We start from the raw sequence: 23,100 nt of genomic DNA on the forward strand, positions 1-23,100 counted from the left end.
GGTCATTAATAGCCAATCAACAGCATATATGATGCAATGTATATAATATATAATTTTATTATTCATATAGTTATGGAAAGTAAATAATACATGAAAGAAATGAAAGGCTTTTTTCTTCCACTTTTTTTTTTAAGTCATCCCTGTCAGGGCCCCGCCGAAAATGTTCGAATTGGGCCCTGCACTTCCTAAAGCCGGCCCTGTTTGTAGCAAAGAAGTTCTCCAGCATGTGTGTGGCTAATTTAGCGACACAGCAAAACTGTATATCCTGCAAGATGTACAGTGAGTCTTCTGCATATACTCTGATCTCAGTCTTTGCTCACGTTACAAGAGCCACTAGAGTCCATGAGAAATGGTGTTCCTGTGTTGTCTAGTCAAGTAGTTCCTGACCACATAATTTCAAGTTTTTCCTTGAGACTCACAACTATGGTATTTTTTTTAAAAAAAAAAACTAGAATTTTTCATGTTAAGACAATGTAAAGATGACATGATTATGCATTTAAGAATTCAGGTAATGCCAGTTAAGGTGGCATATGCAACATCTAGTAAGGAAGTGGAATGGAGAGAAAGATCTACCATACAAGTCCTCTCCTTTATCTTACATTCTTGAGGCTAGTAAGAAGACTGAGAAACAGACCTGGTAAACAGATTAGAAAAAAAACAAAGGAGGAGCTAGAAAGGGTTATAAAGCAAAGAGACTCACAAAAGGGGCTAAATAGAGAGACGTTTGAGGAAACATATAAATAAAATAGACAAGACAATGCCTCTCTCCACTCTGACCACTTTGCTTTTTGTTTTCTCCCCCACATGACTAAACTCTTTGAAGCACACACCAGGTCTTCCTCTATTTGCACAATCACTACTATACTGTAAGAACAATTAACAATGCCATGTGTGCTGAGAATTTGGCAGAGAAGTGTATACAAGTTTTCCCTACGGTAGGTAGGGAAAAACCAAAAACAAAACCTAATTGCTTCTGTTTATAAAATTTTACATTGGGTAATTTATAGGCAGCATTAATAATTAGTAGTAACTAGTTAAATTTAGAGTAGGCCTTACTATATTTATCCAATCCCCACCAACTTGAGGATTTGGCATATTAGTGAGGGTGGGGAAAAGTGTACACATACAGCTGTGATTTCTTCCCTTTTTTTTCATTGTAATAAGACCATTGCCCCAGCCTTAAATCCAACAGAAGGGTTCCGGCACCTAACAGATGATACTGGAGACCTTTTTTGCTAGCTTCTGAATTAATTTGCTTAAATCTGTAGTTTGCAAACCAGTGTAACTATTCTAGTTAGTGGTTGTAAGGTCTGGGGTCTTTTTCTGCAGCCACATTAGGACTGTAGAAGCCATGAGCTAAAAAGCAGAAAATCACATCCTCACATTCTATCTAAATTACATTAAAACAATGAAATATCAGGCTGTTACGAAGGTGCTCCTGTCCTAATAGTACCCACCATCACCAGATAAACACATAGCTTTTAAGATGTTTAAAAAGACAACTTTGTTTGATTGTATTCTGTCTGGCAAGGAATCACTTATCAAGAATTGTGATGGTGAAATCTATACTTGTTTAACCAAGCTTACCCCACCGCTTTAGTAGATTTAAATCTTGCAAAATTAGTTATGCAACAAACAAACAATGAAAGAACCAGACAGAAACCATACAGACGTGTTGGACAGCAGAGAACGTTACAGGGCAGGCATACCCTTTGACACAGCAGACAACACTTTGTACCAGTATAACTACATCAGCCATACTAGTATGGTTAAAATAGCACAACTTGTGGTTTTAGGCAACCTTGTAGAACAGGAAGGTTAGATACTGGGTAACAGGGCAGCAGTTTGAGAAGTCTAACATCAAACAATGGCTTCTTTCATACTGGTCAGACTAAAAGATATTTTAAGGCAACAGGTTCCCCACAAGGAGGTGTCAATCCCATTTAGTAGGTCATCTTTATGTTTTTAACCACACCAAAAGGGCAGGGGTCAGAATCACAGGTAATGACCCCAACTATTACGTGTGTGAATAGACCAAGTCCTTGGAAAGGGTGCTGTGTGTTTTGCCCTGCACTTGGTTTCTGATTATTTGGTGATCTCTTCCCTGCCCAAGAAACGTGTCAGATAACAGGCAGAAAGCTAAGAAAAACTGGCAAATTGACCACCTTGTTTACAGACAGCTCTGCTCCTTAGAAGATATCTTTAAAACGTTAATGTCAGCTTGTTTATCCTAGCTGACACAAGCCATCCTTGGTTTGCTTTTTTGTTCTTTTGTGGAATAGACCGAAGAAAACTGTGGTCCTTTCTTCTCGGGTATAAAAATGGCTACTCCATCTGAGACTCATCCTTTCTGGGTGTGTGGCAAGTAGGCGGGGGAAGCAGGGAGATGAGGTGAGTTGACAGCAGGACCTGTTGGTTTCTGTGACCCCTAGACCAAGCGAGGTAATTTGTCAATAGTGAATGGCTAAGGACTTATTGATTACAGATCTTACATTGATCAGCATGAGGCTGTGGTCCTGGGTGTTTGTACCACACTTCATGTGACTATTTAATCATCATTTTTCTGGATGCATGCTTCCATTTCCTCAGTTATTTCTTCCTATTTATACCTTGTATTGGGGAAGAATGCAGAGAAGTGGTTCTAACTGGCAATGGTAGAAGTCTAGTGAAGTAACAGATTCATAGGAGGCAGCAGAAAGACTCCTTAAAGCTTTTTGTTTTTTAAAAAAAAAATGGTGTCAGATGCCTATGGTATAGCAGGTCTGAGACACCCATTACACAGCAACAGCACGGTGCAAAGTTCCCTGTAAGTTGCTCGGCTGCCTATTTAGCCTAGCTGGCTGGACTTGGAACCCTATTTTTTAAAATAAGCACAGGCGTTACACTGTTGGGAGAAGACTGGTCTTAAAGTAGCCTGCCAACAGATGTAATTCTGGTACCCAGCAATGAAGTAAGGACCTCACTCTGCTTCCTCTTGTGTTGGGAAGGCCAGAACAGTAGGAGAAAATGGGGGCGGAGGGGGTTGTTTTCTGAATCAGAGTTTCAAAACTGATTCTTAGCAGCAGGGGATATTCCTGCTCCATTTCCTACTGGGCGGGCCCTGTTCCCCTGTTGGGTACTTCGATGGGAGGGAGGGTTGTTTAAAGCTATAGCTGCTTTAACAGTCAGCCTTCCCTTTGTGTGATTTCTGCAAGGAGAGATCATAAAAGGCCCTGCAGTTTCACATTCTTTATACTGCCACAGCTGTTTTTTTTCTGGTTCCTAAGGGAGGGGTGGCTTGTATCCTTTGTGCTGTTGCTCATAGGAGAGACACCTTTCTAGTGTTCTTCATTAGCTGTCCTCAAGCTGAAGCAGAACTGAATCTTGGCAGTTTCACTGCCGCCTAGAGCAGGGGTTCTCCAAACATCATTGCACTGCGACTGCCTTCTGACATCATAATGACTACACAACCCCAGGAGGGGGGACCAAAGCCTGAGTCTGCCTGATTCTCACTGCCCTGAGTGGGGGAGCCAAAGCCTGAGCCCCACTGCCCTGGGCAGCGAAGGGATCAAAGCTGAAGCCCAAGGGCTTCAGCCCCAGCCACCCAGCCAGGGGGCCTGTAACTGAGCCCCGATGCCCAGGGCTGAATCTCTCAGGCTTCGGCTTGGGCCTCACGTGGTGGGGCTTGGGCTTCAGCCCCGAGCCCCAGCAAGTCTAAGCCAGCCCTGGTGACCCCACTAAAATGGGGTCGTGCCCACAGTTTGAGAACCACTGTCCTAGAGGGTTCCCACCTGGCAGAAACTGATGAAATAGGCAGCAGATTTAAAACCAACAAAAGGAAGTACTTGTTCACACAAAGAGGAGTCAGCCGGTAGAACTTGTTGTCAAGGGATGTTGTGAAGGCCAAAAGTGTAACTGGGTTTAAAAAAAAAAGTAAATAAGTTAATGGAGGATAGCGCCATCAATGACTTTTACTCAAGATGGTCAGGGATGCAACCCCACTCTCTGGGTGTCCCTAAGCCTCTGACGGCCAGATACTGGGACTGAATGGATCACTCGATAATTGCCCTGATCTGTTCATTCCCTCTGAAGCACCTGGTATTGGCCACTGTCGGAAGACAGGATACTGAGCTACATGGACCTTTGGTCTGACCCAGCATGGTCATTCTTATGTTCTTAAGTCAGGTATCACCTCCCTCTTCCTGCTACCCAGATGCCAGCAGTCTTCTTGTTCTTAGTTCTGATGCCACAGTGGCCCCCAGCATCCAGGAGAATAAGTTCCAGGAAGAGCCCTGCTCAGTCCCTGCAGCCCTAGGGTGAAGCATATTTAGTTACTCTGTGGGTACAGCCAAAGGGCAATTCAGCCAACATGCAGGAGCTATGAAGTAACGCAGCATGCTTGTTGCAAACAGGCTCTTCTGAAAGTAATACTGCTGGCCTCAAAGGAGCCTCTCTACTTATCATATGGAGACTTCAAAGGGTAGAGGCTTGTAACTTAGACAAGTTTGGACAGATTTTCACCAACCACAAAAAAGTAAATCCAACACTCACCCAAACACCCCTTCTCCCTGTCCCGACTGCCTCCGGAACCCCTGCCCGCCTCCGGGACCCCTGTCCCTGCCACCCCATCCAACCCCCCGACCCCTTCCTGACCACCCCCCTTCAACCTTGTTCCCCCCTACTGCTCCCTTGTTCCCCTATCCACACCCCTGCCCCTAACCACCACTCCAAACTCCCCTGCCCTCCATCCAACCCCCCTCCCCCACCCTTACCACGCTGCCTGGAGCACCACTGGCTTGTGGTGCTACAGCCGGGCTGCTGCTGCCACCAAGTAGCACAGAGCACCGAGTCAGAATCGCTCTGCAGCTGCCCTGCCCCAGGAGCTCACAGACCCGCTGCCCAGACCACTGCAGTGGTGGCAGAGCTAGCCGAGGCTGTGGGAGTGGGGGGACAGCGGGAGGGAGGCGGGGGGGGGTAGCCTCCTGGACCAAGAGCTCAGGAGCTGGGCAGGAGGGTCCCACGGGCTGCCATAGTTTGCCCACCTCTGTGCTAGAGCTCCTCAAATGAGCTTTTGTGATTTTTTTTAAAACATGGGTAAGGCAATGTATTTTCCTCTGCAACTCTGTTCCCAGAAAGAGCTGACTTATTTTAGCTGAAACTTTCCAAAAATTTAGCCTGAAGCAGACAGAGAGTTTTCAGCCCAGCAGACAGGTTTAACAATATTTTAAGCAGCAGAAAACAGGCTCTTATAGGAAGGCTATAGAAAGGATTTTAAGCATAGGTATTGGTACCAACTCTGCAAATAATTGCTGACGGTGTACTTGATTTGTAGGAACTAATTCTCTTTAGGAGGGAAAGACTGCAGCATTTCAGCCTCTGATACATTTGATCAAAGCATATATATGAAGTCCTTGAAAAATCTCAAGTTATTCTAAATTTGTGCAAATCATTAGTCCGTTTTAAAAGATCCTGTTACTTCTAAGGCTCATTCTTTGCAGTAGTTCAAGCAATAATTGTTGCTTTAACTTTAATATACTAAAGTTCTTACACTTCATGTTCAGTAAGTGAACTAGTTGGTGAAGAGCTAATCTATTTGAGTGAGGGTCCACTTTGTAGTAGATAACTTTATTAAAAAGGACAACGCTTAAGTGTTTCTCCCCCTTTTAGCAGAAGCAGAGGGAGCTGAACAAGTTGACGCTAGAAACTGAAGGGTGTAAAGACAGGTAATGTAAACAGCACTGAATTAATAATGGAATGAATGACATGAACTCTGGACTCATGAACTCTGTTCAACGACATCTAGGTAAGAGATCAGTGCTTTATGATCAGACAGTATTTTATGGGATTAAAAAAAAGAAACAAACGTAATATTTTACCTGATCTGCCACTCTGTAGATCTCTTGCCTTTTGCTGCAGTCACACAAGTAGGCATGCACTCTTATGGCTCCATTTTCTTTAGCTAGTTTACTTGTTTCCTTGTTACCTTCTTGATTAATGTCCCAGAGAACAAGGGTGGCTCCAAGGTGGGCAAATTTTAATGCTAGAAGTCTTCCAATTCCACTTCCAGCTCCTGTTATAAGTACTATTTCACCAGCAACACTCTTCTTTCGCACAGGAACAAACAACAACACTAGAGATTCTAACAGGAAATATATTGAGAGCACCAGGACTTTGAGTGTTTCAAGGAAGAAGTTCATCTTGGAGAAGATTTTTCAAACACCTGCTAATGATGAATATTTACCATTTAGAATAAAACAGCAACAGTGAAACTTCAATATTTTAGAATTGAAAAAAAATATTGCTAAATATATCCCCTCTCTGAATACATATAACAGTGGAAACTATTAAAGAATAATAGATAGGGCCTTACCAAATTCATTATCCATTCTGGTCAATCTAATGGCCATAGGACTTGAAAATTGGCAAATTTTACGTTTTCAGATATTTAAATCTGAAATTTCACAGTGTTGTAGCTGTGGGCGTCCCAACCCAACACGCGGCAGGTGGGGGTTGCAAACCTGTTGTGGGGGGGTTGTGGGATTGCCATCCTCACTTCTGTGCTGCCTTCGAAGCTGGGCTCTGAAGGCAGCAGCCGCAGAAGGTTCCCAGAGGCGGAGGTGGGTCAGACCTCACCCATCCTGCTGGGAGTGCCCCAGCAAGGAGCTGCTAGTCCCAGCCAGGCTGGGGAGGGTCAGGACTTCAGTTTCCTCTGCACGGCTGTTCTTGCTACCTCTCCTGGCTACAGAAAGTTCTCCACCACCTCACCCACTTCCTGCCCCGAGAGATCTTCAGTTGCAAGGGGAAAGTCACAGTACCGCATGTGCTCCCCGTCCTTCCAGATGCAATTATTAGCTCGTTTTAGTAATGTGAACTTGACAGGATTTATTGACTCTTTACTGCAGCAAAGAATACTCAGGGCTCAACTCCCTGATATGTGCATTTGAGACAGTTTTGTAGGGTAGGAATCTCAATTGGTATCCTCAAACTTGAGAACCCCTGCCTTAAGTTAACAAAAGCAAGTGAAAAAATATGTTCCAATTTCTAATATCATTAATTGAATGTCAGCATGGACCGTCCAGCTGTCTTTCTTCACTCTTTGTCTCTGTGCTGAAAACACTGTCCATGTTTAGACACGTCTCTCTCTGCATCCACGGAGTTCACTGGAATTTTCAGTGCCAAGCTAGCCTTGAGAGGTGGGAGATTCTGCCTTCCACTGAGTTCCAAAACTGTAGCACAGGCAAACTACAGTCCACTTCTTTCATAATATTTTTGTAAGCAGGAATCTCTAGCCTAGAATTCATGTCAAAGCCAGGAATTGTATTAAGTGAGGTTAAATCCATCAATAGGTGCATTTGTGCAGATTCGCATATACGCATAGCTTTTAGGAACCCCACTGCAGGTTGCTGAAACTTCTGAGCTGTTTTTCCTGTATCGCTTGACTCATCCCTGTAGCAATAGTATTGTCTGAGCTTCTTTGCCATGAAAGAAAATGCCTGCTGAGCACTGGCATTTAATTCATCATTGTCAGAGTGATTTTCGTTTGACTGTGCTTCAACCCAGAATAGTACATCCATTACTTTGTTGTACATTACAACATCTTGAGATTTGAACCAAGTGATTAAGTCCATCAGTGCTGTGGCATTCTTGGCAATGAACTTAACTTTCTCATTCAGCTGAGCATTGTTTAGAAGGGTTGAAAGTTCTGTTAAAACTTGCATTGTCAGTGTCAGTGTCAGCTCTTCCGAGAGGAACTCAGAGTAGTATTTCAGATGAAGTGCCTGGTACTGTACAGCCCTAAACCAGGAATTCCACAGAGTATTGACTCTGGGGGAACTGCAATTTTTTGTTTCCTGATTTCAGTCATGTTTGCACCGTGCTGCCCGTATCGAATTTTGCAGCTAGGGCAGTGTTTTAAAGATCTCTTTAATGTAGCTGACCAGTTTGTCAACTTTCTAGACTTACATCTCTACAATTCAATGACAAGAGAAATTATATATGCATTACATGTAATATGGACAGCATTTGGCATTACACCATGGAGAACAGATTTGAAAAATTTTATCATGTACCTGAAAGGGGTTCCAAAGAGGATGGCTCTAGACCAGTGGCTCCCAAACTTGTTTCACTGCTTGTGCGGGGAAAGCCCCTGGTGGGCTGGGCTGGTTTGTTTACCTGCCACGTCCGCAGGCTCGGCCGATCGCAGCTCCCAGTGGCTACGGTTCACTGCTCCAGGCCAATGGGAGCTGCTGGAAGCAGCGGCCAGTATGTCCCTCGGCCCAAGCCGCTTCCAGCAGCTCCCATTGACCTGGAGCAGTGAACCGCGGCCACTGGGAGCTGCGATCGGCCGAGCCTGCGGACACGGCAGGTAAACAAACCGGCCAGGCCCACCAGGGGCTTTCCCTGCACATAGAGCGGAACAAGTTTGGGAGCCCCTGCTCTAGACTGTTGTCAGTGGTACCAGATGACAGAACAAAGAGTAATCATCTCAAGTTGCAGTGTGGGAGGTTGAGGTTGGATATTAGGAAAAACTTTTTCACTAGGAGGGTGATGAAACACTAGAATGGGTTACCTAGGGAGGTGGTAGAATTTCCTTCCTTAGAGGTTTTTAAGGTCAGGCTTGACAGAGCCCTGGCTGGGATGATTTAGTTGGGGATTGGTCCTGTTTTGAGTAGGGGGTTAGACTAGATGACCTCATGAGTCACTGATATTCTATGTAAGTTGCATTGTGGCTTATGAAAGTAGATACTTTGTCAAAGTTTGCACCATATTTTGAAATTATTTCAATTATCACTTGAGAAACTGTAGTGTAGTTAACAGCATCCAAGTAAATGAAATCAGTGAGCTCTGTTCTTAACTTTCCTGTCTGTATATTTTTGGCTTTGTCAGAAGTAAAATCAAACAGAACATGGAGTACATAGTTGTCCTGCTCACCTATGGACTCATCCAAAATAACTGTAAAAGACTGATGAGTTAATCTGAGATTTCATCTCCTCAAAACGTGTAGCAAAAACCTGTGAAAGGTAGTCTTGTCGTAGCTTATTCGTAGTTGGTAAGCAACCGGCATTTTGTACATGCCACTGAATGAACTCAAGCAGCTTTGAGTGATCACGTTTTTTCAATGGTATATTAGCACTTGCAAATGCATCCACAAGTTCCATTCTAGCTAAATGATGGGCCTCAAAGCTGTCATCTGCTTAAAAAGTGATGAAGTTGTTTTTGTATTTGTAACTTTTTGTTTATTAGCCATGCATTATCCACAGCCCTCTTCCTGCTTCAATAGGTTTCCAAGTCTATGTGGTGCTGAACCCTTGCTCAATGTGCGTAATCCAACAAAACATTGCAACTTCGACAAAATACTTTGTCACCATTGGAATGCAGAATCTGGCTTCCAAATTCTTTCACATGATTTCCTCTACTAATGATTTCAGAGGTTTTTCATTTACTTTGGACAGTCATTTTACACTTGTAATTTCAGTTATCTTCTGGTAGGCTGCCAAGTGAGATCACTGCACTACAAAACCATACCAATGTCCATATCTACCAATCTGTGAGTTGAGCCATGAGTGTGATTCGCTGCTGTAAACTGTCAATCAAAAAATTCAGTCAAGTCCTTCACCTTTCTTTTTGTTGTTATTGAAACAAGCTAATAAGTGCATCTGGAAGGGAGGGCTGGGCAGTTCCCTGGACAATGACCACTCCTGCAATTGCGAAGCAATGGGGACAGGAAGTGAGTGAGGGAGAGGGGATGCAAAGCTATTATTAGCCTGGAGAGGTACCCAAGAGTGGCCATGTAGAGGAAGGACAAATCCTGTCTCTCCCTAGCCTGGGCAGGACTTGCAGCTAGGAGCCCCCATCTGGGGAGCTCTCAGCAGCATGGGGGTGTTCAGATTGCATGGGGAGGGACTCATTTTGTGATCCGTGACATGTTTTTCATGGCCATGAAATTGGTAGGGCCCTAGTGATAGGGCCTGATAAGCAGGTATTCACAATTCCCCGAATCACTTCATTTACATACACATACTTTTAATTGATTAGCACTGTAATGCTATTTTATGCAAGACATCTTAATAGGCATTTTCTATTTTCATTTCTACCAGTGTGTATTTTAGTTCAAGACTGCATGTACATGTAGTATGTAGATGTAGTATGACAATTCCAAAATGGAATTATAGCTGGGCCAACAATTAATAGCTCACATCCTCTTTTTTATATCAGCCATGGAGAAAACATTCCTGGAAGACAGGCTTCTGCATTCAATCAGTCAGGGATCGGCAACCTTTGGCACGAGAACTGCCAGGATACTTTTGTTTACTTGCCATGTCCACAGGTTTGGCCGATCATGGCTCCCACTGGCCACAGTTCGCCGCTCCAGGCCAATTGGGGTGGCGGGAAGCGGCAGCCAGCACATCCCTCGGCCCGCACAGCTTCCCGACACCCCATTGGCCTGGAGCAATGTGAGAAGACTTGGAATGTTGCAAAATTGTGAACCATAGATATTTTGTACATTGAACATGGAAGAGCCTCTGCTGTTGTTTCTCAATTCCTCATTTTTTTCTGTTCCATTAACACCACTGAACACAAATTGTATTTTTTACACATAACCTTTGATAAGCATAGCTTTCAATTCTCCAAGAATCAGATGGATGATCTTTGCTTTTATAGTGTGGTAGAAAGACAGTAGGGTGGTGTTTTTATGTTTTTTAAAACCTAAGAAGAGTGATTTCTACCACAGTCACATATGCTTTTGGTGTTCAATAGACTAATTTAGCAGTTTGAAATAGGTATCTCATACCTACAGCCAACACTTCCTCCAGCACAAATGTTTACATTAACTGCAAGCTTCATGTTTGCCATCTTTGAAAACCTTTCATCCCCCACCTTATTCATCGTTTAGCTCCCCAAATTCACATAGCATCAGCACATAGGAGCGGTGAACACTAAATTTTGTTGGGTCCCAGCCAGTTAATTAGATTATGTATACACCAGAGAATTAGAGAGGTGCAAGCTGAACCAGCTGGACAGAAGCAGATTAAGCATAAACTGGTTCAACTGCATCCAAGGTGGCTATGCCAATACTGGTTAAAAACTATGGCACCTTTTGCCCCACTAGTGCGTCTTCCTGAATCCCATCAATTACATTGTACTCTGAGTACCTAATCCACAACTCCTAATATTAGTCCCAGAAAAAATGGATTTTGAGATCTTTTGGAAGGCCAATGCTGTTTTAGAGAAGATGACTGGAACCAGGTGACCTAGTTCACGTTCTACCTAAGGGTATGGCTACACTTGAAACTTCAAAGCGCTGCCGCGGCAGCACTTTGAAGTGCGAGTGTGGTTGCAGAGCCCCAGCGCTGGGAGAGAGCTCTCCCAGTGCTGCACGTACTCCACATCCTGATGGGGTTTAGCTTGCAGCGCTGGGGCACTGTTTACACTGGCGCTTTACAGCGCTGTATCTTGCAGCGCTCAGGGGGGTGTTTTTTTCACACTGCTGAGCGAGGAAGTTGCAGCACTGTAAAGCGCCAGTGTAGCCAAGGCCTAACACTTAAATGGTTCAGATGCAACAGGTCTTTAGACCAGCAAAATGCAATTCTGACATTGCATGCATGCAATTGCTGGGAGATTTTCTACCCAGCTGTAAGGCACTGTCCAAGCACTGTAGGGGTTATGCAGGTACAGAGAACTGGGAATTTCTCCTGGGATGATAAGACTGTAGAGACGAGCATCTCCTATCTTTACTGGTATCAAGTAGTTAGAATGTAGCCACCAGAATCCTCTTCCACTGAGCCCTTACCAGTTTCTCATTCCCACCTTGCCCCTCCCTTTCAAAAACACAACCAAGCTGCCGACCTCAAGGCTTGCTCTGCCAGACCAGCACCTCCAGCTCTGTAATGCAAGAAACCTCGGATAACCCCTCAAAAAAGAGCCCATGGTTAGAACTCGAGATTGGGGTCCTTCCACTCTCCCCCTACCTCCAAACCCGTGGGGGGGGGGCGGTGAGCAAGTTCTCAGCCACTAATCGGCGTCAAGATCTCTCCCCGGCGGGTGTCCGGCGCTCCGAGCAGCGTTGGGCCGGTTTCCTTTCTGCGGCCGCAGCCTCTTCTCCCGGCCTAGGCCGGCGCCCTCCCGCGGGCACAGCACAGCAGCCCAGGGGAGAGCCACGAGCTAAGGCGCTGGCCAGCGCTAGAGGCCAAGCGGCGCGGGCCCCGGAACACCCACGCGCCTCGCTCCCCCAGCAGCGCCCGCAGGACGTGCAGAGCCGCGGCCTCACTCACCGCGCTGGCAGCTCCCGCCTCGGGCTCCGGCGCTGACGCAGCTCCGCGGCACGTGCCTCAGGCAGCCGTCCGGCTGAAGTCCCTTCCCCGCTTTTCCAGCGGCGCTTACGCCTGTCTGGTCACCCAGCGTTCCCCGGGAGAAGGTACCAGGGCGCGGGGACGTAGCGGAGCCTACAGCTCTGGTCCCTTCGCTCCTCCGCGCTGAAGGAGAGGGGAAGGGGGCTGGGCAGTCACACAGAGGAACTGGGTGGGGAGGGGAGGCTTGTAAAGCTGGAAATGGGGCGGTTTCAAAGGGTGACCAGAAAGCAACTGTGACAAAATGGGAGGGGGCAGGGGGGTAATAGGAGTCTATATGTAAGGGGATATTGCCCTCTTACTAACATTTAGTGGGGGTTTTTGGTTGACTAGCTCCCAGAACCGAAAGAAAGGGGGCGTAGATGTGCAATCAGGAGCCTGAGACTGACAGTCCACAGGAACAATGGAGAGAGGCTAATGGGCTAGGTCAGCCTGATTGACAAGGTGGGCAGACTAATCAGAGAGGCAGGAGGCCAGGGCAAGTCCTGTCCTCTGTGTGAGCTGGAATTGCTTGGTCAGACAGAGTGGGGCTGGAGCTAAGGAGAAAGCAGGGGCCCAAGCTGAGCTGGGGAGCAGAGCTGCAGCCACAGAGCCAGAGACGCAGCCCAGGGAGAGCAGATCCTGTTGTGGGAGCAGAGCTGCAGCCACAGAGCCAGAGACACAGCCCAGGGAAAGCAGATCCTGTGCTGGGAGCAGAGCTGCAGCCAGAGGAGCCAGAGAAACAGCTCCGGGGGCTGGAGGAAGAGAAGCAGCATCAGTGCTGAGGCAGAGTGGGGCAGGGGCTGGAGCGGGATCCAGAGCCAGGTGTGGTGAGCAACTGGGGCCAGCCAAGGGGGGACCCTGGGCAAAAGGTCCAGTGCAGAAAGACACCCTCAGCCAGGGGTGGCAGGTTTCTAGAAATTTTAGCGGTGCCCAGAACCCAACCCCACCCAAACTTTGCCCTCCCCCCAAACTCCACCCACCACCTGTCCAAAGCTCTGGGAGGGAGTTTGTGTGGGGAAGGAGGTCTGGGGTGCAGACCCTAGGCTGGGGCAGGGGATTGGGGTGCAGGCTCTGGGAAGGAGTGTGGGGATGGGATGGGGTGCAGAGGGAGAGTGTGCAGGAGTGAGAGTGCTGGTGTGGGGGCCATGAGGTGTGGCTGCAGATGAGGGGTATGGGATGTGGGATGGGCTCAGGGCGAGAGTAGGAGTGTGGGGGGTGAGGGCTTGGGGGGGTTGGGGTGTTAGGCTCAGAGCTGGGGCAGAGGGTTGGCGTGCAAGGGGATGAGGGCTCTGGCTGTGACTGAGAATAAGGTGTTGAGAGTGCTGGAGGGGCTCAGGGTTCGGGCAGAGGGTTAGGGTGCGGGTATGTGTGTGGAAAGCTCTGGCTGGGGATGTGGGCTCTGGGGTGGGGCAGGGCTGGGGATGAGTTTGAGGTGCAGGCAGGCTGCTCTGGGACAGGGGCCAGAGAGGAGGACTCCCCCCAGCCCTTTCCCTGCCAGCAGCAGCAAGCTCTGGGGGAGGAGCCCCCCTTTTCTGCCCCCCGCCCCCAGCAGCACACTCACCCCCACCACTGTCACTGCATGTGCTCCTAGGACCCATCTCAGGTCCAGGAATCTCCCTCACCTCCCCTGTGGTGGGTGCCGGGGTGTGCTACGTGTGCCTCCTCCCCTGCTGTTGCCCCTGACTGTAGCCTCACTGGGGTTGAGCGATGGGGCAGAAGCGGTGACTGTGTGTGTGGGGGGGGGGCGGGGCTGTGCTGCTAGAGGGTCCCACTGGAAAAAGGAAGGGTCTGAGGTGGAAGGGCAGGCTCAGTCAGTCTGTCCTGGCAGTTGAGTTGGGGGCACTAGGACCCTGCGGCAGCAGTTGCTGCAGGGAGGCAGCATGGAGCTGCGTGGAAGAGACAGTGACACCTGGCCCCAAATATTGGTGAAGCTGGGCTCTGAATATTGCTGGTGCCTGGGCACCATGTGGGAATATAACTTGCCACCTATGCCCCCAGACAAGGGTCCTTGCAGGCCAGCCTGGGAGGGGGATCTTAACTCGACAGAGGGCTGATACTGGGAAGAAGGTTCTCACCACCCAAAGCCTGGAGGTGTGTGGCCTCCACCAGAGCAAGTGTCCAACCTGCAGCATCCCTGCAGCACAGACGGGGCCTGAGAAGGAGGCCTGGGACGTACAAGGAACAGACTGTGAACTGCCCTGACATTCCAGAGACACCGTTTGTAATGTTCCCTGCCAGAGAGCGGGGTGATATGTTTTCCTTTAACCTTTCACATTTTTCCTTAAAAGTGTTGTTGATTAAAAAACTTGCATTTGCTGTAAATTGTAGTAATGATCACTGGGTCAGGGAAGTGCCCAGTGCAGACAGAGTACCCTGGAGTGGGGACACCCTAGCACCTGTATTAGGTGACTGCAGCAGGGTTGGGGATCGAGCCACCAGGAATCCTGGGCCCAGCCTTGTTGGGGTTACAAGGACTCTGCCAGACAGGAGAGTGGAAGGGGAGGCCTCAAGGGCAGGGAGGCCTCTGGGTAAAGGAAATGGGAGAGAGGACTCAGATCCTTTCTCTAGCCCACCTCACCAGGGTAGTGCAGAAGCCAGGAAAGTTCCCCACAATAGTGGCACCATTCCCCGCTTACATATGTAAGAAAAAGTCCCCAAAAATGGGACTGTCCCTTTAAAAACAGGATATCTGGTCACCCTAGCCCAAGCTGGTTAGACACGGGGGTAGGAACCTGCCCTCCCCTGAGGAGTTTGCCTCCTAGGGCGAATTGCACCAGTAGTGCACCCTGCAAAGTCTGGCCAGCAGCCTGCTTCACGCGGAAATGTGCAAATGTAGCATGGACTAGGATCAATGTGACAGTGGGTCTAGGGCAGTGTTGCCCCAGGTGACAGCGAGACGACACTGATGATGAGTTTAATGAATGAATGTTTCCAGCTCTAATGTCCACGCTGACTTCCCTAGGATTACCAAAGATCGGTCTCTTTTTGTTACAAGCAATGTGTATAATTTAAAAAGTTGAGTTGTAGACATTTTCTTGAGTCTATAGCTACATCATTGCTCTAGGTTCATCTTGTTTGGACCATTGTGGTTAGGGGAGGAAATTTCCACCAACCACAGGACCTGTAGCGGGGGCAGTGAGCCCTTCCCGCCATGCTGCAAAGAGAGACACCATTGAAATTATGATTCCATGCATTTTTACAAATGAAATGACACCTTCTTTACCTTTCTGTCATTAACGTGCCCACAGAATGACAGATGCTTCCAGACTACAGTGTTGGGTGGGGGCTCCTAGGTGTTAGCAATACAGTGAACCCCACACATTTAAAAATCATGTGTAGGAGTCGGTAGAGACTTTCCCATCTTCCCATTCCATTCTCCATGTTTTCCCCCAAAGTAAGGGTGAGAGGAAGAGGAAAAAGGGAGGAGAAGAGGCTTGACAAAATCAATGCTGCAGCTCTCATCTAATCTGTTGTCTGGAGGGGCTGGCGGGCTTCACGCACCAAATATCAAAGAGTGTTGGTAACACTAGACAGCACCATGTTCAGGGTGTGACTGGGGACTCATTACAGGGGCAGATGTAAGTGATTGGAGTTACAATATACTGAGAGAGGGAAGTGCCAATTGGCAATTAAGCTAAGAAGCACTGCTAAAGGGACTGTGAGGCGTTCATAAAAGGTCCTCAGGATAAATTAGAAGTAGTAGTAGGTGGGCACCACCAGGATGAACTGCCAGAGCAGTGGCCTTTCTTCTCACTAACCATCCAAATTTAGAGCTCCAGATAGGTCACAGTTCAGGGCAACTTTACCTGTATTTCCCCTCAGTGGTCCAGCAAGGACACCCAATCTTAGGCTTCCAGTTCCCCCACTGTTGCCTCTCTTGGGAGGGAGACCTGTATCTCACTCCCTTCTGATCAGGGTATGCCCCAGATTGAAGAGTTCACTGCCTTCATCACAGCAAAAACAGTCTGCCTAAACAGATGTGCTTGCTGTCCCTTCAGTCTGATAACAGTCCTACAGGTATAAGGTACCACATGGTTCTTTCTAAGCAAGCCTACTTTATTCTTAAGGTAGAAATCATTACAGAGAAAACATAATAAAAATAAAAGAACCTACATGCATGCTAACAAGGTCCTGACTCTGGCTCTGACCCCAGGCTCTGGTTCCTGACTCCAGCTCTGACCTTTGGTTCTGGTTCCTAACTCCTGGCCCTTTCCCATTCTGTTTCTAGCCACTAAGATGTACTGCCATCACCTGGGCTTCTGACACTTGCTGGACCATACATGGGGAAAACAGGTAGAGTTGCCCTAAACTGTGACATTTTACCTCCCTTTATGTGTCTTATTACCTAGACTGCAATACTTTTTAAATTTCTGTACTGCAATTTCATAGTTAGCCTCCTCTGCCTGAGTTAAATAAAAACTTTTAAACACTTCCAGTGATTCAAAACCAGACATTGTCAAAAATAAGGCTACATTCTGAATTTCTTCATTTTTACTGGCACCCACTGCTTGCAGATATAGAGTAAAGGGCTGTTTAAACTTCCTCTGCTGTCTTCCACATCACAGCCTCTCTTCGGTATTGGTCAGAGACTTCAGTAGCCATCGTATGTCCTGGGGATATGACGACAACAATACTGCAGGTGAACAACTTCTTGAATGGGCCTCTAATCGACACAAGCATCTACGGTTTGATTATAAGTAGCCAGAAACTTTCCATTCTGCATGATCGAGAAAAGACTATATGCCAGACTTATGCTTTGTGTTCTGTGACCAGAGTGCATGGTCCCAATGGCAAATCTGACTGCCCTCAACAATTTTCTGCATAGCCAACACTGTCCTGTCATCGTACGTTAGTCTGCAAGTCTCCCTAATTACATCACTACCAAAGCTGCAGTGGAACTATAGGAAGACTGACTGGAACAATTATATGGAAACCATAGTGTGGCGTTGCACCCCATAAAGCTTTATGGGAATATGGTTGTGACTGTATCTATGATATAACTGGAATATGCTTTCTGCTACACCTGCCATGTAATGTATCTCTGTAAAGGTTATGATCTACTGAATACATTCCTCCTATTTATATGCATGTATCATTTTTGTATTCGAAGTTATGAATATTGGCTATGTACTTGTTTAGTTTTAAATAGCCTCAGTGAAGCAGTTGGTCAGCTTCCTAAGAAAAGACTATTCTCAGTAAGTGCCCAATCAAGAAACCCTTAAGCCTACAATAAACTTGGAGATGCCAATTCACATCTGAGCTTTTTCCAGGAATGTGGCTTGCCTGGTAAGAAACTCAGTCATGCATGGACATGGGACTTGCCCAGGTGACTCCAAAACTCAATTTTGTAGCTGGATTCTACACACAGAGAGAGAGGGGTGTCCACCCATAAGAGAGGGTCTATTTAACCCCTGGGAGACCCCTCCATTTTGTCTTCAGCTGGCTCAGGAGATAGCCTCTCCACCCCAAAGGATACCTGAAAGAAACTGGAACAAAGGACAGTAGCCACAGGGAATGTGAGTGATTGCTGGACCCAGACTAGAAGGAGACTAGCCTATAAAAGGAAGCTTACTGGAACACCTCTGAGGGTGAGGTTTTATCTGAATTCAGTTTTCTTACTGTATTAGGCATAGACTTGCATTTTTTATTTTATTTTGCTTGGTAATTCACTTTGTTCTGTCTGTTACTCCTTGGAGCCACTTAAATCCTACTTTTTGTATTTAATAAAATCACTTTTTACTTATTAATTAACCCAGAGAATGTATTAATACTTGGGGGGAGGGGAGGGAAACCAGCTGTGCATATCTCTCTATTAGTGTTATAGAGGGCAAACAATTTATGAGTTTACCCTGCATGAGCTTTATACAGGGTAAAATGGATTTATTTGGGGTTTGGACCCCATTGGGACTGGGCATCTGAGTGTTAGAGACAGGAACACTTCTTAAGCTGCTTTCAGTTAAGCTTGCAGTTTGTGGAATGTGGTTCAGACCTGGGTCTGTGTTTGTGGCTTGCAATCATGTATGGCACAACAGGCATGGTTCTGGAGTCACAAGCTGGCAGGGAAAGCAGGGGCAGAAGTAGTCTTAGCACATCAGTTGACAGCCCCACGGGGGGTTCTGTGATCCAACCCATCACACATAGGAAAAAGTGTTTCATCAAATACCTGCCAGCATAACCAGCTATGACAGGTTCACCAGCCTCCTTAATGTGGCAGTGAAAAGGAATATCTCCTGCAGCTACAGGAATATCTATACTCCCTGCTGGTTGGCAGACAAAGGGGCACTCCTAAATGCATTCAGGACAACAGGTGACCCTGCTACTGCAACTGCTTTCCTGGAATTACTGAGCTCCATTAGACAAGAGTAATGGTGTGACAGGGCCTTCTTGGTCCTGCTTCTGTCTCAGTCTACAGACCATGCAGAGACCTTTGTGCTGCTTCAACACCCTGTGCAGTTTATTTATAATTGAGTCCCATCACCTTCACAACATACCTAGTGCCTTTAGAGGCAGAGGGAGAACAATCTTTCTCCCCCTCTCACTGTGTGCTTTCCCCTCTTTTCACTTCCTTCCTGTGCCTATTTGTGGGCTCTGGCTAGTGGCTTCATTATCCTTTCTGCCCTTTCCCACCCACAAATTAGGCACAGCTCTGCTTAGTCAGCTCCAATCAGGCAATGCAGATTGGAGCTGCTGTGAACAGAGAGCTGACTCAGGCTTTCATACCTAGCACTCTGTCACAAACAGATAGATGTAGAGCCTAGACTTCTCCCATTGAAGCAGGAAAGCCTGAAGGCTTCTTCACAGTCTTGGAAGTAGGTGCTGCTCACCCTCCCCAAAGCAGAGTGCCCCATGTTACAGCTAATGCTATCGCCATCACAACACACAGTCAATCTTGGAACTCCTGGCCAGGGGATGTTGTGAAGGCCAAGACTATGACAGGGTTAAAAAAAGAACTAGATAAATTCATGGAGGATAGGTCCATCAATGGCTATTAGTCAGGATGGGCAGGGACAGTTTGCCAAAGTCTTGGAATGGGTGACAGGGCATGGATCTCTTGATGCTTATCTGTTCTGTTCGTTCCCGCTGGGGCACCTGACATTGGCCAATATCGAAAGATAGGATACTGGGTTAGATGGACCTTTGGTCTGATGCAGTAAGGCTGTTCTTATGTTCATCCAAATGCTCCTGAATTCCAAGGCTCAGACAGATTGTCATCAAAAAAGGAAAGTGAAGGAAAAGCTTTATCAATCCCTCTCCGTCTGCCTAGCAACATCAAATCTATCAAAGCCATTCACTAGAGAAGAAGTGGACAAGGCCATAACACTTACCAAATTAAGCAAAGCTGCAGGCCGAGCTGGCATCTTTCCAGAATTTCTGAAAAACCGAGGTTGTTATGCTTAAAGCACATGAGATCTTTTATAGGGGGGAAGGCAACACTCCGCATTTATTGAGAGTACAGCAGTTAGCATATGCTTTTCAGTTACACACACTCCAAGCACACAGTCCCACCAGTCGATGTTTATACTTACCAGTCCAGAGTTTGGATCAAAAAGGGTGTCTGGCAGGATAAAATCAAATCATACATTAATTCTGCTCCCAGAAGGTCAGCATGGCCATGATTAGTTGACACATTTCTTTGCCAATCTGATGCCTTTGGCCAAATGCCCAAGATATGGCAATTGGCAAAGGTTGCCACCCTCCTGAAATCAGGGTAAGGAGCTGACTATCCAAAAAACTACTGGTTGATATAATTACTATGCATAATGTATGAACTCCTGGAAAGGATGCTACTCCAGAAACTTACACCTATCTTTGAGGACTTCATCCCTAAAGAACAATCTGGGTTTCATAGAATCATAGACAGGTAGGTCTGGAAGGGACTTTGAGAAGTTATCATGTCCAGGCCCCTGCTCTGAGGCAGGACCAAGTAAACTTAGACCATCCCTGGTAGGTTTTCATCTAACCTGTTCTTGGAAACCTCTAATTATGGATATACCACAACTTCCCTTGAAATCCTATTCCAGGGCTTAATTACCCTTATAGTTAGAAAGTTTTTCCTAATATCGAACCTAAATCTCCCTTGTTGCAGATTAAGCCAAGTACTTCCTGTCTAACTCCAGTGGACATGGAGAACAATTGATTGGGAAGAAACACTGTTACCCGCACACTGTAGGGCACTCACTTTTACACAGTTCCTAGGGCTCAAGGTGTAATCCAGTTAATTTAGGCACTTACCGATACTCAATTCCTAGGACTCAGGGCATAACCTTCTGAGGGTTTGCAGGACCTTTTACCAGTGAAAGAGTCATACACAGTAATATCCTTATCCTCCATTTATTAACAATCACCAATCAGAATACACACATTAAATGTACAATGCTATGCTCACCAATCCTGATCATTCAGGTGGACTTTCCCTGTTTGCCAGGCAAGGTCACAATCTTGTTTGGGTTCTGGTTACTGCATGTCATGGTCATGCCTAGGATTCTTGTAGCTCTGATCTTGAGCTATGTCTTGGAGGTAAGGAATTCTTCTTTTCCTTCTCCTCCTTCTTATTTCTTTCCTTCCTTCCTTCCCAGCTGGTCTCCTTCTTGAACCTCAGTTTATATAGTGAAACTTGAGTCCTGCTTACCTATACCTTAACCAATCATTTTACTAAAATATTACAAAATAATTCTTTGAGCAAACCTAACATATTGCAAATCAATTCTTTATCCAGTCATACCCACCTTAAATCTGACTTCAATCTTGCAAAATTAGATATGCAACAGACAGAAACAGTCAAAGAACCATACAGAAATCATACAGATAAACAATAGATAAGTAGGGACCGTAAAGGCAAAACAATACAGAGGTAGAGATTTCACAACTACAACTGTTGATAAGTGATTCCTTGCTGGACAGAATGCTATCAAACAAAGTTTTCTTTAAATGTCTTAAGATCTGTTTCTTTATCTGGTGGTGGTGGGTAAACTATTAGTACAGGAGCGCCTTCTTAACAGCCTGATATTTCGTTGTTTTAATGTAATTTGGATAGAATGTGAGGATGTGACAATCTGCTTCTTGGCTAATGGTTTCTGCTATCCTAATGTGGCTGCAGAAAAAGGTCTCAGACCTTACAACATCTGCAATTAGGTAATTGCACTGAAGTCGTACATTGAAGATTGAAAATAGCGCACTGCAGACCAACACTGCACCTACTGACAATCATGCTCACCAACTGCAAAGATGGGTTTTGTGTACAGCTAATGGAACAGACCAGCAGATCTCTTCTAATGGACAGCAGGCTCCCACAAGGATCCATCATGGCACCATTACTGGTTGTAGTGATTCTGCTCAAACCCTCAAACAGCTGTCTCTGCGTTCCACCTGAGCAACAAACATGCAAAGAAGCACCCAAATGTCACCATCTGCAATGCCAAACTCAGGCATGTAGATTTCCTGAAATATATGGGAGTGGTTCTGGATTGTATTCTCACATACTTCCAACATCTGATGAAGCTGCTGCCAAGAAGACTAGGACAGAGCATATGGGGCAGAGGATTGGGCATATGGGCAGACAGAGTACATATGACACTTGTAGACATGCAGTTGAACACTGCTCTGAGCATTACCACACGAGTGCTGAAGTCAACACCAACAATCTGGCTCCTTGTCCTCACACATCTTGCCGTCATCTCCCCTAAGAGAAGCAATAATACAAGAATACAACTATGAAATAATGAACTCAGACCTCTATGAAGATCTCCAATCCCCCTCTCATCTTTCCCTACCAGAGCAGCCTGTAATACCCAGTATGGCTTCAACCATAAAGAAAATAAATCCCTTTTTATTATTACCCAATTTCTACTACTTTATGTGCATGGTTTTTTTGTTTTTTAATTAGCTGTTGCCTCTGCTTCTGCTCCCTTCTGGCCCCTCTTCACAGGTTGCAGCAACAAATGTTTCTGCTCCCACTCCCTTTTCAGTGAGGTTTATCTCCTCATGGTGACTCACCTCATGTGGCTGCACCTTTGATGTGGTGCGCCACTTCAGGTGGCCACCTTGCTAGCATACTAGGCTACCAAGCATTTCCAGTGGCTGTAGGCAGTAGGATTTAGACCCCTGACAATGAACAGATGGATCAATCTGCTCTCAAGGGGAAGGGATGCAGGAGAGGACTTACTGCAGGATGTGCACAAGGACTTCTCCAACAGTTCGACTGACTATGAAATGGATGTGAAGGAATTAAAGCTGCTTGAGGATCACAAGGCCTTACCAGAGAAACAAAAAGAGAAGGAGAAAAGGATGGTTGTCACTGTCTGGAGTGGCTCACAGCCAAGAGTGCCTGTCTCAGAGCAGACTGTCACAAACAGGGCAGACGCCTCAAACTGATGGTATTAGTGTTCACTAACTCTGTAATAAATGTGAACTCCTGGATCACTATAACAGTTTTACCATGGAGTCACAGACAGTCCGCTTAGGATCTCCATTCTATCTCGCCACACAAGCAAGCTGGATTTAGTGATAAATGGTCACTTTCATGAAAAAAAATCATAAAATGTTCAGGTTGCTTCCAGTCCAAGAGATCAGTCACTTATCCCAGATGAATTGTTACCCTTGATCTTACACCAAAGAAAACACCTGTAGCCAATCCTGTAATAAACTATATAAAGATTATTAACTAGGGAAAAGAAATAAATTATTTACTGGTTAAAGCAAGCAAACATATACACACAAATGAGTTACCATCTATGATTCCTAACGATGATGAAGATGTCCTAATCTGTCGATTCAAAATATCTTTCAGGGCAGA

At 46.2% G+C, this 23,100-nt stretch overlaps 1 protein-coding gene across 3 annotated transcripts in view; it reads right to left on the reverse strand.

Moving 5' to 3' along the window:
• Positions 1 to 12,471, reverse strand: part of LOC116834650 (epidermal retinol dehydrogenase 2-like) — a 31,014-nt gene extending 18,543 nt beyond the window's left edge. The window contains exons 1-2 of one of the 3 annotated variants that reach the window (XM_075063034.1): positions 12,252 to 12,471; positions 5,856 to 6,199 (exon numbers count right to left, since the gene is read on the reverse strand). In XM_075063034.1, coding sequence (XP_074919135.1) covers positions 5,856 to 6,176 — 321 coding nt within the window. In that variant the 5' untranslated portion in view covers positions 6,177 to 6,199; positions 12,252 to 12,471. Of the gene's footprint in view, positions 1 to 5,855; positions 6,203 to 11,948; positions 12,003 to 12,251 lie in introns of those variants that run through there. The other 2 variants (XM_075063033.1, XM_032796899.2) reach the window with 2 other exon arrangements.
• Positions 12,472 to 23,100: the final 10,629 nt, after the last annotated feature.

The sequence above is a fragment of the Chelonoidis abingdonii genome, chromosome 2 (assembly GCF_003597395.2).
Source record: "Chelonoidis abingdonii isolate Lonesome George chromosome 2, CheloAbing_2.0, whole genome shotgun sequence".
NCBI classification, from domain to species: Eukaryota; Metazoa; Chordata; order Testudines; family Testudinidae; genus Chelonoidis; species Chelonoidis abingdonii.